The 15,701-nt window shown below is 38.9% G+C and overlaps 1 protein-coding gene across 1 annotated transcript in view; it reads left to right on the top strand.

The window, feature by feature from the left end:
- The window catches only part of tars3 (threonyl-tRNA synthetase 3), a 33,955-nt gene that overhangs the window by 16,660 nt on the left and 1,594 nt on the right, over positions 1–15,701 (top strand). Inside the window, 11 exon segments of the mRNA NM_001102753.1 lie at positions 2,495–2,573; positions 3,474–3,620; positions 3,992–4,090; positions 4,681–4,847; positions 8,326–8,488; positions 9,180–9,317; positions 10,407–10,484; positions 12,407–12,507; positions 13,277–13,381; positions 14,084–14,156; positions 15,426–15,540. Of these exon segments, the coding sequence (NP_001096223.1) occupies positions 2,495–2,573; positions 3,474–3,620; positions 3,992–4,090; positions 4,681–4,847; positions 8,326–8,488; positions 9,180–9,317; positions 10,407–10,484; positions 12,407–12,507; positions 13,277–13,381; positions 14,084–14,156; positions 15,426–15,540 (1,265 nt within the window).

The following is a 15,701-nucleotide window of genomic DNA, read 5'->3' on the forward strand; positions in this document are numbered from 1 at the left end:
GCAGAGAGAATGACCTAGGGAAAGAAAACGTAGGTACTACGGCGTTGGCAGGAAACTGCCTTTTTTAAAACACCGTAGTACCTACGTGCTTGGCAGGGAAAGGGTTAACACATTTGTTGCAAGAACAATAATACCAATTGAGGTAACAAATAAACAAAGCCCAGAGATGCCAAATTATCTCTGTTGTGTTCAGAGTGATTTCCATAATTTTCTGTAGGAAGTGCTGACAGGAAATGAAAAGGCTTTAGACCACACCAATTCTCTCCTGGTGAAAATACCTTGTGTGCCATAGCCCTTAGGGGGCTAGGTTGTAATTTTTATTTTAAGAACCTTGTACCTGGTATATTGTTGCCTTTGAACACTATAAATTCAGTAATCAATTCCTTCAAAGGACATGTAAAGCCTACATTTTCCTACAATGTATATCAGTTGAGCATATCTACCACACCCATATGGCATCATTTGTACTGCATATATCCCCTCCATTTGCGAGCACCATCACATTTTTCTAATGCAAAAAGCAGCTTTCACCCGGCAGCCGTTATTCACAGATCATCAGTTACATTTACATCTGCAAACAGTATACACGCACAAAGACCCTTATTCAGCATAAATTTCATCAAGAATACAAGCAGAACTGTCTTTGATAAACATTCTACTTTATTTGAGCACTGTAATGGTTAAGCTAAGCTCAGGAGAGGAGGTTAGGAGAAAAATTACAACTAGGGGAACTATCAATGCCATCTCTGCATTGGCTGCTAGAATGAAGGGTGTGTTTAGTAATCTGAGTATGACCAGGAGGAAACAGCCAAAGTTAATTCCTGAGGGAGGGGGCCAGTTGGGTTACAGGAGAGAAGGAATCCTAAGTGATTGAGGGGATGCTGCAGCCTTACTATTAAAGGAACAGTAACACCAAAAAATGAAAGTGTATAAAAATAATTAATATATTACGTAGTATTGCCCTGCACTGGTAAAAGTTGTGTGTTTGCTTCATAAACACTACTACAGTTTATATAAACACCCTGCTGTGTAGCCATGGGGGCAGCCATTTAAATTGAAAAAAGGAGAAAAGGCACAGGTTACTAAGCAGATAACAGATAAGTAGCATAGATTCCCATTGTATTCTACACAGTTTCTGTTATCTTCTTATGTAACCTGTGCCTTTTCTCCTTTTTTCAATTTAAATGGCTGCCCCCATGGCTACACAACAGCTATTTCTATTAACTACAGTAGTCTTTCTGAAGCAAACGCACAACTTTTACCAGTGCAGGGCAGCAGTACATTATATTTTAATTATTTTAAAACATTTTTATTTTTTAGTGTTACTGTTCCTTTAACCTTTGAACAACAGGAGTGGCAGGTATTCAAAGATTTCAAAAAGACTGTTCACCGATTACATTTTTGTGTAGGGGGTTTACATGCCCTTTAAATTCAATTATGTTAAAATAAAATCCTTGGAGCTATAAGTGAATCTTTAAATACCAATACAGCAATAAATTTTCTTCTCAAAGTGGTTAAAAGCAAGTACTTCTGACATCATTCTTACAATGGTGATTTACTCAGTGGGGTACTCTCTTAGGTAGGTTGTCTCACTTGAGATCTCAGCCAGCTTTACGTGTGGTGATCTGATATAATCTGACAAAATTTTTCCTGCGTTTACTGCAGATCACCAAATTTAAGTTTTTCAGATGCTGCAATCCCCATTCTTCTGACCTGAAAGTTATTTTGGGCACTTTGTCAACTGCAGGAAAGAGAGACCAAACCCCTACTCTGTCGTACCCTAGGTTGAAGCTTTTCTGCAGTCTGAGCTTAGCAGAGACAGCTTTTTTTTTGGATAGCATCCTTCAGATGAGTGGTGCTGTGGGGCATTTTGAAGGCTCTTGCTCCCCCCTATTTCTTTACAATTATGCAGGACTCCTCTTCTCTTAACAGTGTTATAATACAATCAGGTCTCTATGTGTCAGACTGGCCCATTAGCTAGCTGGTTCTGCCAAAGCGCCAGCATACTATTAGGAACTACTTACTAATCCTCTACATTGTTATTTTTTAAAATTCTGCTTACATTTTGGAAATGGTGCTCTTCAAAAGCCAATACTTTGGACCAGAGGAGCCCTGATTGACCCAATAATTTGACTACAAAGATGTTCTTGTATCAGGATCTTCAATCTCAAATGTTTCGGCTTCATGGGATAATGCTACATTAATTAAAATACAAAGAGAGAAAACATATTTTTATATTTAAATGAGCAAGATCCATTTGGCAGTCACAGCTGGAGACGAGGGGTGTTTGGCTTGCTTCTGTTTTCTGCCTGACTGCAGCATCTGTCAAAATGGCCCGTGTAACATTAACCTGAAGATTTAAAGTTTTAAGTAAACATGCACACATGTAAACTCCAAAAATCATATCCCCCTAATTGTTTTTGTATAAAAAAGATATTAATGGACATAAATCAGTCCCTCAGTATTTCACAGTTAGAATGTATGTTACTTGCAGGTGTGGCCCACTTATCGATCTGTGTAGAGGACCACATGTGAGACACACAGGGAAAATAAAGACCTTAAAAATATACAAGGTGAGCAAAATGATAGATTGCAATGTTAAATTACAGAGCTAACAACTGGTGAGTTTTTGGGCTCACTTAATTGGGAAACTATAGACAAAATATAAAATATATTATGTTCTTTAAAATATTAAATGATAATGTAAGATATTGCAAAACCTCTAAGTGTATGTATAGAAATGATGAGGAAGTGATATACATTTCTCTTCCCTTGTTAACTTAAACTTGAGGAACTAAGCTTTTATTTACAGAGAAGGTGGTTCTTCACGGTGAGGGCAGTGAGGTTCAGGAATGCCCTTCCTAGTGATGCCATAATGGCAGATTCTGTTAATGTCTTTAAGAGGGGCATGGATGAGTTCTTGAACAAGCATAGTATATCCAAGGCTATTGTGATTCCAAAATCTACACTATTATATATATTGTTATATATAACTTATTTATGGAAATGTATAGATCGGTCTGTATGAGTATGTGTATATATTTGTATTTGGGTTTATTTGGAGGGGTTAAACTTGATGGACTTTTGTCTTGTTTAACCCAAATTGACCGTGTAGCTATATATCTTGCATAAAGAAAAAAAATGTTCTACTTGCTGAAACATGTATTGCATAAATGATACCTTGCTCAGTTTTTAACTTGTACAGTTATTGAGATGTACCAGGGCCTTCATTCTGAATTGTTAAAACATATAAAAGGAATATTGCTGAAATATACTGAAATAAATATTGTATTGGAATCTCTAAGAACCTAATAAATAGTAACGTTTGACAAACAAGTACCAGTTAGCTAAGAGCAAACCTAAACAGCGAACTTCCTATCTAGTGTACGGCCTCTGTAACATCACTAGGTACTCTAACTTAATAAAGAAAAATTACATTAATAAATGGCTGTATGGTATCTATGTAATTTTAGAATTCTTCAACATACTGGGAGGGGAGGGCAGATATGGAGACACTGCAGAGGATCTATGGAATATCCTTCCCTGATTCAAAGTTGATGAAAGAATGGGAACAGTTCCAGGAAGAAGCTAAAAACAGAGATCACAGGAAGATCGGAAGGGTATGGAATTGTTTTTTTTTTTTGTATTAAACTTGAAAGGGTATGGAATTGTTAAATAGTAAATACCTTAATCTATCAAGGAGCTTTACTAGTATTGTATATTTTGTGATTTAACAATGCTTACTGTTGTTAATGCCTAAAAACAGGTGTCTGCTGACTGGCACCATGCAAATCAGACACTAATTCCATTTTTGACACCACGGGGAAAGGCAAGCAATCCCAGCTCTGGAGCAGCAGATGCTACTTAGTCTGATTCCTTGGCCTACATGGGCATCCATATTTGACTTTTGTTACAATTCAAAACATCGAAATGCTTGGTGTTAGCGTAACTGAGGAAACACTAATTATGACTATTCTATTTATTATTTTAGGATCAAGAACTTTTTTTTTTCCATGATCTAAGTCCAGGGAGCTGTTTTTTTCTACCACGAGGTGCCCATATTTATAACACACTGACTGACTTCATTAAGGTAAATACAAGTTTTTTTCATACAGCACAGAATTAAAGTACATATTGGGGTCAAGTACTGATTGTTATAAGTTAATTGTTGCTTCACAGGATATCTACTCTAGGCCTGTAGGCAGAAGAGATAGTAGGTGCCAATATGCATATTATTTGAATTATTTGGGAGTGCAAGGCAGGATTGCAGAGGGTCACAAAGCTGGCTCTCAATTCACCAACTCATCCTCAGTACATACTCCCCATGGGTCCTGATTTCAGTGGGACAGTCTAGCCCAAAAGTAGGTGAACTGGGTCCATAACTGGGTTTAGCTAGCTAAATTTGGGGTATGGCCTAAACATTTTACTTACTAGGCATTAGTCATTAGCATGATCAACTGAACTATACTATACTGTAATGTACTGTAGTTATGCCACTATGCTGCATATGCTATTTTGTGGTGCCCCTGTCATTTCACTGGAATTTTGTCTAAAATACACACCACATTTTATTGCATGTGTTTTTGCTCCTTGCTCTTTGAACTTCCATTTTGTAAACAGACTCTTGTTTGCACTATAACCCTTACAGTGGTTACAATCTCTGTATTTCAACTCTTTCAGGGGGAATACCAAATCCGGAATTTTACAGAAGTAGCATCTCCTAATATTTACAATAGCAAACTGTGGGAAATGTCTGGCCACTGGCAGCACTACAGTGAGAACATGTTCTCTTTTGAGGTTGAAAAGGAAACCTTTGCTCTAAAGCCTATGAACTGTCCTGGACATTGGTATGTATAAAACCCAAGAATCAAAGCAACGCCTTGCTGAAATAGGTTGGCAGTTGATCTGACATTGCCTAAGTAATCTAGTTGCTGGGGAACATGCAGGGCCTATATTTTCGCATTGGTTGATGGGGTTCTTTCAGTCAGTGCTGTCCAACTGGCGGCCCGCATCCCCCTCTGTGTGCCCCCCCAGTTGTCTGGCTGCTGTGACTGCTTACCTTTGTGTAAGCCTTTAATTGGTATCAGTCCTGAGATTAACTGTCCCCCTGCATTGTTCACACCTCAGATTCAGGCTGTAATACCCCACATTGTTTACAAGTTCATTGTCTGGGATTTTGTTAGCAGTTGGAAATAGTCATTATATGGTCCCTAAGGTGTGCTATCCACAGGCGAGGAGGAGGAGGCGGCATATGGATTTAAGGGTGTGTCTTAATATGACATAATATAATTCTTTCACATATGAATGAAGGGTGATATCCCTACAGTGAGCACCAACCATGTAGATTTTTTCTTCACTACTACCATTAATGTGGGGATGGTCTTAAAAGCTCTGATAACATTGGTGTGGTTTGAAGTGGGTGCAGTGTAAAAAAGGGCGGTGGTCAAAACTGGCTTCCATTAGCGGCCCTCCACCATGTAGGCCAGAAAAATTCCTGCCCTCGGTACCACAGACGTTGGATATACTTATTCTTATTAGACCGGACATATGTAATTCAGACTGATTGACTGAATGAGGTCCCCAGGAATGGAAAACCATCAGATCGGAAACTCAACTCCAATTTTTTATATTTGCATAATGACAGAAAATACCGTATTTTCCGGCGTATAAGACGACTTTTTATCCCCGAAAAATCTGTGCCAAAGTCGGGGGTCGTCTTATACGCCGGGTACTTGCTTCCTGGTGCGGCCTGCACAATCACATTTTCGTTGCCACAGTAACGGGAGACGCGATACGCAGGGAGTCGCTACTGCAACGCCGGGGATACACAGTGCAGGGGAGGCTTTTCCAGGTGTGGGCTCATGAGCGACATTAGGCCCGTACCTGGAATTGTAGTCTCCTGAGAATCCGCAGGCCCTTGTTCTTTAGGTCAAATTGAGAGCGGAGATCCTACTACTCCCAGGGTCCGCATCTGTAAGGCAGGGTTACGAATGTTTGTCTGTCGCCATGGTAATCGGAGAAGAAGGGAGCGCTGATTGGATGTTTTGAGAGTCCTGTTGACAGGTTGAAAGGATGCATGATTGTGATATAACGGAGTCCTTTCTGGCAGCCTGAGCACCGCTGGCATTTAGGGACTCATAAAGGCAGCTGCCATGCTTCATGTTCTGCTTAGTTAACACAAGGTACAGTGGACAGACGTAAGAAAAGAAAGGCTGTCTTTACTAAGGGAAATAATACATCTCCAGTACTAATAGTGTAATGCCTAATGCAGGGCTGTATTTTCTGTATAGGCTCTGTGGGTCAGTAGCTAGGGTAACAGATATAGGGGTACATTTTTGTGTGCCTGTGTTAAAAAATATTTTATAAAAAAAAACACAACCTGCTGCTAAACACTTGTGGCTAAATCCCATGCCCTGGCAATCTGTGGATTCTGGCAAATGCCATAGGGGCCGCTGTAAGCAGGGGGGGTTTTAGCCCTTTTTGGCAGGTAGCTGTACCCATTAGTGGCATGCTTACGCTGGACGCAATAGCTCAGCGCTGGATGCCAGAGGCGTGGGGCTGAATTTTGTAGTTTTTTTTAGATTCTGGTGCCTGGATCGCGGGAGCCCAGGAGGAGTGGAGGGTTCAGTTCTGAGAGCCACAGGGTGGTAGTATATTCTAAACTCTATATTTTAACTGGAAAAGTTGGGGGTCGTCTTATACGCCGGAAAATACAGCGTATAAGACGAGGAAATTTTCTAGGTGCATTAATTAAAAATGTTGATTTTAAATCTATTTGTTATTGCAGTTGGATGCAATGTTTGTGTGTTTCTGCTTTGCTAGTTCTTACTCTTTAAAGAATGTAGCATTCCTGCGATGCCTTGCAGTCACCAGCGTCTGCTATATTTTTCAGCATGCAGAACCAGCAGTGTAGAGGCTAAAAAGGGACAGCCAATACTATGTTAATAGCAGTTACAATTAATACTAATAATTAATTTGTTTGCTTAGCAAAGTTAAAATGTTTGCTAGATTTGAAACTGACCAAAAGTTTGTTTTTGCCCATAGATATATATAAGATGATCCACAGGCATAGAAAACACATCATGGTGTTACAGTGTATTGTGTATACTTGATGTTATCTTTTTATATAGGGAGCCCTTTGAATTAAATAGTAACATAGTAAGTTGGGTTGAAAAAAGACATACGTCCATCACGTTCAACCATAATGCCTATATATAACCTGCCTAACTACTAGTTGATCCAGAGGAAGGCAAAATACCCCATCTGAAGCCTCTCTAATTTGCTGCAGAGGGGAAAAAATTCCTTCCTGACTCCAAGATGGCAATCGGACCAGTCCCTGGATCAACTTGTATTAAGAGCTATCTCCCATAACCCTGTATTCCCTCACTTGCTAAGAATCCATCCAGCCCCCTCTTAAAGTTATATAATGTATCAGCCAGCACAACTGATTCGGGGAGGGAATTCCACAACCTCACAGCTCTCACTGTAAAAAATCCTTTCTGAATATTTAAACGGAACCTCCCTTCTTCTAAACGGAGTGGGTGCCCTTGTGTCCGTTGGAAGGACCTACTGGTAAATAAAATTAGGTCTGTGTAACAAAATAATGTCTACTTTAATTTTTTCAAATGCTTGTGTGAAATTGGTTAATATTAACCCCTTACTTAATGGAGCCATTGATCTTGATACATTGTGTATTGTTAGACAACATATGACATGGTGTAGATAAAAGAGCAGAAATATTGACATGGGTAACCACTGATTACATATAATATAGAACATCACACACAACTCATGGCAACTAATCAAAGTATTGCTTTTATAGTTCTACCTGCAGCTGGCTGAAAAAAAATACTGATTGGTTGCAGCGGGTTACTGTTCAGGTACAAATTTGCCCAGTGTTGATAAATGAGTATAATGCATAAGAGATTCTGAGGTCATTACTGTGTAGATGCCAAATTACACACAGTATACCAAGTATCATATACTGTACATAGTGCTGGTGATATGGTACTGTAAAGGGTGACACAAGCCCTATTGCATCAACCTTTGTGCATTTCCAGTACTTGAACATTTTGTGCATTTCTTGGATTGGCACATTGTGTGCAAGATGCAACAGACACTACTTAGCATAAGCTAATTATGCTGGAATTCAGGGGAAAAAAAAGCTGCTTTATGGTTAAAGAACATGGTGCTCGGTGTCCATGAATTGCACTTTGCATTTGTAAATGATTTCTCTAGTTTCTGTATATGATACAGAGCCCTAGTCACTGTATCTGGGCAGGGATTCTGCCTCTATGTTTCAGCACCCTTTTTTGTCTCTTGCAGTTTAATGTTTGGTCATCGGCCACGGTCCTGGAGAGAGTTGCCCTTACGCTTTGCAGATTTTGGGGTCCTTCATCGCAATGAACTTTCGGGAACATTAAGTGGCTTGACCAGAGTCAGGCGCTTTCAGCAGGATGATGCTCATATATTTTGCACTATGGATCAGGTAAAAAGAAACAGTAAAAATACTAGGGAGCCAGGTTTGAACATGGACACCAGTAAACACAATAAAACAAACTAATTTGTGGGAATTGCCCTATTTATTGGTAGTGCCCTTACATTGACAAATTCAATTTTTGGTCATTTTCTTCATAGGTTGTAAATACATGTGGGCACCCCCTTGCAACTAAGTGAATAGATTCTTTTATACGTTATGAAAGTTTTCAACAAACTTTGATTTTTTTGTGTAGATAATAGGTGTGTAGGTATTTTGGTACAGCAAAACATTATGTAGATGTTGGGTAAAACTTGCCATTACTATGGCATACATTTAATTGACACAGCACTCGTGCAATCACTATATGGCTACAGAGAGCAATTAGTTAGTTCATGGATTTATGCACTTTATCATTGTAGCACAAGTCTGTTCTTGCGACATGTTTATAATAAATCACTTTACAAGGAAATGCCATGGAACAGTCTAATTTAAGTAACTACGGTACTTATATATTGGTTCAATTAATTTAATCAGCAATAGTCCCCCATTAATCATACTTGCTGTTTGATTTGGGTTTTTCAAAAGTGAATCAGTTTCATTAGACTTTTAAAACATAGAAAAGGATGTTATCATAAATGGTCTGTTTTTTTTTTTCAAGGATTCCTGTGTATGGAAGTTTTTTTTTTAATTCTATCTACAGATACAGGAGGAGATGAATGGGTGTCTGCAGTTCCTTCAGTCTGTATACAAGGTGTTTGGATTCACCTTTCAGCTTCACCTTTCAACCAGACCAGAGAATTACTTGGGAGAAATAGAAATCTGGAATGAAGCAGAAAAGGTAATGTGAGAACAGGTTTTTCCATAGAACATGTAGCACATATAGACCATATTTAAAAGTAGAGTTTCTTTCTATGCACTTTGTCTTATGGACATTAAAGTGAAATTTTACCTTTTTCACAATAATGAAAATAATGAAGCCATTCTATTTCTACTGCGGGTTTCCAGATAGGAAATGCTGGTAGGGTTGTGTTTCAGGGAGCGTGAAAAAAAGATTCTCTGTTTCCCTTCCCCCTCCTTGGATAGCATAACTTTTGGTTTTATGATGGTATCATTATGGAGGCCAGTGGCTGATGGGTTGGGATATAAATAAACCTCTTGTGTATCAGATCAGGTAGTACATTTGTAGCAGGTAAAAATGCAGGTTGCAGATCTGGATGCAATCCTATGGTTTTTTGTTGCAGTAATTCTGGGTGTTTTTGCCCCTTACTTCATTTATGCAAGTGAAAGTAAACGTAGGGAGCACTCACCGGATAGATTCCGCGTCCCCAGTGTCCCGTGCTAGCACGTCCAGATACGCCCCCGATCCAGGCAAGAGAACAGCAAAAAGAAAAATGTAGTAGGACGGAGCACGCTAGGACTACTGAGTTAAAAAATATATCAATCTTTATTAGTAGCTTCCATTAAAAACATAGTGCAAAGTTAGCAAAACTAGAACTCCCTAGCTAGTTCTAGTTTTGCTAACTTTGCACTATGTTTTTAATGGAAGCTACTAATAAAGATTGATATATTTTTTAACTCAGTAGTCCTAGCGTGCTCCGTCCTACTACATTTTTCATTTATGCAAGTGAATAGATAACTATGGAGTGTTTCTGTGGTGAGATCTATTTTCACTCTTTAATAAATATGCCCCAGAAAGTCCATGTAAAAATTTAGCTTCCCCTTTAAGCTGTTCTGCCTCACCGCACTCGCTAAGTGTCATTTTCCATTTATTCTTGGTACATGCTCACTTATACTGTCACCTTAGCAGTAATGTGTCCTTTGTAAGAGCCCCACAGGATGCTGTATATGTATATGTTAAAGTTCTGTACAATGTGAGCCTTAGGGATTGTAACTGAAAATTATCTTTTGCTTTAATTTGCCCCTGTAGCAACTTGAAAGTAGTTTGAATCAGTTTGGAGAACCATGGAAGCTGAACCCAGGAGATGGAGCTTTTTATGGTCCTAAGGTAAGTACATTTTTATTGTTTGCTTGTTTGTTTTATATAAGAGAGTGCAGAGGTGGATTTATGTGTACTGCGGTGTATTCACTGGTAAAATTAAATATCAAAACTCTGTAGTGCATTGATCCATAACCAGTGGCTTGTAAACAACATGTTGATCACTTTGGATGTTGCAGGTGCTTATTTTTAAATTCCAGGTTTCCAAGTTTTGGTTGCTTAAAAATCAGGTGGCCTGACATACAGAGCCTCCTGTAGGCTGCCATTCCATATATGGGGGCTACATATATTCCAGTCCATATAGGGGCTACCAGAAAGCCTATCACAGTCCTTGGCACCACCAGGAACTTTTATTATGATTGTATTGCTCCTTAACTTTTTTTACATGTGAATATGGCTCACGGGTAAAAAGGGTTGGGGACCCCTGCTCTAGTGTGTTCCAGAGTGGGCAAGACTGCTGTGCTTCAGAGAGTACTGGCATGCACAGCAGGGCAGTAACTTGCTTTATAAAAGAGTAACTTGCTTTAAGTTCTCTCACTTAGAAATCATGGAGGGGTCTGAAATTCACATTGTAGGTGCATTCCCACTGTGAGAGACAGCATTTAAAAAAAAAAATTCAGGAAATCACATTGTATGATTTTTAAAGAATGTACTGTATTTGTATTGTATTTGTGAATTTCAGACCCCTCCATGATTTCTAAGTGGGAGAACTTGCAGAATCGCAGGGTGTTCAAATACTTCTGTTTCTCATTGTAAAAGACTCAGGAGTGCCTATTGCATGAAACTTTACCCTAAAGTACTACTAAAATACAAACCCCAATCAAAAGCTGTTGGGAACAGCGGTTTATTAACTGTTAGAAATCTATGGGTGAGATCTTTGGCTTCTTATTTTTACAGAATAATTCAAGGAGGCATTACAGTGTTGAATGGAAAAGGGAACTGTAAGGCTGTCCTGTGTACTGTAGATGGCAGCACTGTGCAGGGAAATCAGCATTGCACTACTTTCTACAAGATTTTCAACAAGATTTTGTTGTATAAATTGGAAATGTTCTGTAATTATGTAACAAAGGATCATGCAAAGCAGGAAAAATGCTTAGTCTTCCAGTATGGTGTAATTAAAAATGCGCACACCACATAAAATTCTCAGTACAGGGCTGATGTAAGCCTTTTTTCCCTACAAAGTAGTGGTTTTAGGGCTGATTTAATTTGTTTTTAATAGTTTTGCCTTCACTGAAAATATTCCATTTACAAAAGCATGTAGATCATTGTCAATACAATAAAAGTATGCATAATAATATTCTCTAGTATGTCTCTTTTTTAAAAAAAAATAATATATATATATATATATATATATATATATATTAATTAATAATAAAGCAGACTATATCAAAGGATCAAATGTTCTTAAATAAAAATGAGGCTAGTATGTGTGGGATTAAATGTATTTAAACTCCCAGAATTCTATATATATAGTGTATTATGACTATAAATTGCAGAAAATTGTTGGCTTAACTAGTTCTTTCATTTGTTATTTTAGTTAAGAAAAAAATTATTCAATTAATGATGCCTTCCTAAACACCCTCTTGTCCACTCTTTATTGTTGTTTGTAGGTTTAATGACTTCTAGTGTGATTATGTAATTTATTTTATACAATTGCCATTGGCTTATAAAATACCTCCTGACGTAAATGAATCAATTAAGTGGAGAGAACGGGGGGGGGGTCTATATTTTATTTAGAATCCAGGGGGGGGGGGGGCATGTTTAAAAACACATGTTTGATATCATTGCAGACTTGTCAAGCCCTGTAGGAGACAGTAACGAGAGTCAATGCAGTAATTATGGAAATGTGAAAGGATGCATGAATAAGGCACTGAACTATGATACTATAGGAGCACTCAGTGTTGTTATAACCAGGCCATTTCTTTTTGTAGATTGATATAAAAATTAAAGATGCCATTGGGCGGTACCATCAGTGTGCAACCATTCAGCTAGATTTCCAACTGCCGATTCGTTTTAACTTGACATATGTCAGGTAAGTAGACACTTTACCAGTGAGAACAAGGCTAGAAATGCACCAAGATGTTTATTAAAGGGATACTGACACCAAAAATCATAATGCTTTTTAAACCTCTCATTGCTATATTATTGTATTAGCTTTCTCATTTCAGTGTAAAACTACTTGGCTATTACACTTATATTTCCTGTACTATCCCCTATTTAACTGCCTGAGGGCGCCGCCATGTTTGTGCTGCAAAAGTCGGTTGGTGTTTAAAGCAAGACTTTTTTCTGTCAAATATCTACAGCAGGTCGCAAAATTGACCTCTTACAGCAAAGAGTTAGAGGCAGTGGTTTCTCAGAGCAGCGTGCAGGACATTTTTTCTGGGCTGTGTCTGGCATGAAAGTATGCCGGTGCGGGGGAGACGACGCAGGTCGCACAGGCAAACAGCATGATTAATAGACAGCAAACTCACAGTTCAGATGTGAGGAGGAACAGATCACTTGTTTAGGTAATGCACGGACTGCCTAGAAGTAAGGGGGGGAAAAAAAAAGCAGGTCCCGTCTATGTCATGTGATGTCAGTGAAGAGATAGATAACAGACAGGGAAAGAAGTGGCAGTCGGGCTGTAAAACAGTCGGGATCAATCTTCAAGGTACTGGCAAAAGCAAAAGTTTAAACAAAAAATGGTCAGCATGACCTATAGCTAACTTTTGATGCACATTATTATTTTGAAAAGTAATTTTTTTGTGTCAGTATCACTTTAATGATATCCCTGCCTTCATGATGCAGTTTTGTCTTTACAGCAAGGATGGGGATGACAAGAAAAGACCTGTTATCATTCACAGAGCAATCCTGGGCTCTGTAGAGAGAATGATTGCCATCCTCTGTGAAAACTATGGAGGGAAGTGGTAAGTACTAATCCTGGTGGATCCTGATGGGCAAGCACATCACAACAGACTTCAGTGCTAGACACAATTTATACTTTAGTGTGCAACTTAAGCTGGCCACACACGTGGTGATTTTCGATCCTTCCATGGCGCTTTCAATGGCACCCAATCAAAATCTTTTAACCCGCCTGATCGGCGAGTCGACCGATATCCGCAGCCTTCTGCGATATCGGTCACCTCGCCGAGTTGCCATACATGCACCGAATATCGTACAAAATTATGTTTTGTACGATATTATTGGTGCGTGTATGGCCAGCTTTAGGAATACTTCATGCATGCTTTGTAAAATTGTTTTCACCCAGAACCAAGATAACGCTGCAAGTTAAAGACTAGTTAAATACACTCCACCTGCAGCTACATTTTATATCAGCAGCTATGTTTTAAATGTATTCAGGCTGGACTGACTTCTGTGAATAATTGCATTTTTAATTTATTTTGTTCCACAGCAACCTGGCTATTGTATCATGACAGACTGGATGACGTATAGGAAAGACCTTAATAAAAAAAAAATATGTCATAAAACAACAAAAAAAAATCTAGCCACACAGTCATCCTGCTTTCTAAATGACAATTAAAAGGCCTAAATCATTCCTGTATTGGTTGGGTTAAGCTTTACTTTGACAAATTAGCAATGCCTTCTGTATCATCTGTTTTTCCTACTAGGCCATTTTGGCTTTCACCACGTCAGGTGATGGTTATTCCTGTAGGACCAAGCTGTGATGAGTATGCACAACAGGTAAGTGATATGAAACATACTAATTGACCTGATTCTGGGACCTTACTATAGTTTGAGCCTTCCTTATTCAACCTCTTACAAGGCAGCTTACATTATCAGAGGTGTCATTGTTTTTTCAGGTGTCATTTGCTTGCTTGGTGAGGTCAGAGAGGTTAACTTTGCAGCTTATATCAACCTGTAAGTTGTGGTCCACATTCTGTGGAAGACCTGATCACTCTTCACTTTATACAAAATTAGAAGCCAGACAGCACTCACTAATATTTGTATTAATCTGTATTAATAGCAAAACATTATACATCACCATTTCTGTGCTCTTAAAGCCAATGCACCATTATTTACACAAGCGCACAGTTTGTGTGTGATCCTAAATACAGTGAGTGGCAGAGGGTAATGACACCCCAAATAAATACAGCGAGAGACAGTGAGAACTTTAGCCTCAAAAACATTACGTATAGTGAGAGCCAATGTGTCCTGACTGGTCCCATTATGTAGTCGAAAAAAGCATATCTGATTGATTGCTATGGGTAAAGGTGGCCATACACGTTGACGAACTCACCAAGCAAGCAGATCTTCTCCCCATATGACCACCTATGGTGGGCATTATTGGGCTAATTCCCTAGGGTCAAATGATCAAATTAAAATGGCAAATATAGGCGCCGTTGGACAGAGGACCGCACCAACGAGCTGATGCAGTTCCTGATCCAATGGAAAAGCAAACTTGTTACATTCAGATCTGCCCAATTTTAGGCCAGATGTCGGTGAGCTAAGCCTGTCAGGGATGCCCATACACAGGTAGATACGGGCAGTGGCACACAGGGTGATCAGTTGCCTGCGATAAATCTTTGCTATTGTGGGCGACTAATCTCCCCGAAATACCATCCCACCGGCAAGTATGTAAATCGCCAGTGGGATGGCATACGCGTTGCTTCAGTTTTTTGAAGTTGCCCACGGTAGCAAAGATTTATCGCTGGTGACTAATTTCCCTGTGTGCCACTGTGCTAAAGGACTCAAATCGACAGCTGAAATCTGCCTCTGTATGGCCACCTTTACTGCCCAGGTGCAGATTTGTCCTGTGATTATAAATGAGCCCCAGACCACAAGTTATGTTAGATATGTTTGTACTGGTTAACACCATAAGCAGGGGTTTCCTAATGGTTGATTATGAAACTGTGTCATTTTCCTTTTAAATTGCAATCTATAATTAAAGATTGAGAACTGCTCATCAAAGGAAAAAGCAGTTTCTGTTCTTTATGAACTGCTGTGTTTTAGGTATGCAAGGATGTCTTTGAAGCTGGTTTTATGGCTGAAGTGGACCTGGATCATAGCTGTACACTGAATAAGAAAATCCGAAATGCACAACTGGCTCAGTGCAATTTTATATTAGGTAATTACAGAAATAAATATGGTATTTTGCATGCTTAACGTCTATCCAAGCTTTCCCTAGCTTTTATCATCAATTAGCTTCTACCACTTTTGTTTGGAACAGTTTATTTTATAAAATCCTGAATACGTGATTCATGTAAATGCCGGCAAAAATAGGGCATC

The sequence above is a fragment of the Xenopus tropicalis genome, chromosome 3 (genome assembly GCF_000004195.4).
Source record: "Xenopus tropicalis strain Nigerian chromosome 3, UCB_Xtro_10.0, whole genome shotgun sequence".
Taxonomy (NCBI): Eukaryota; Metazoa; Chordata; class Amphibia; order Anura; family Pipidae; genus Xenopus; species Xenopus tropicalis.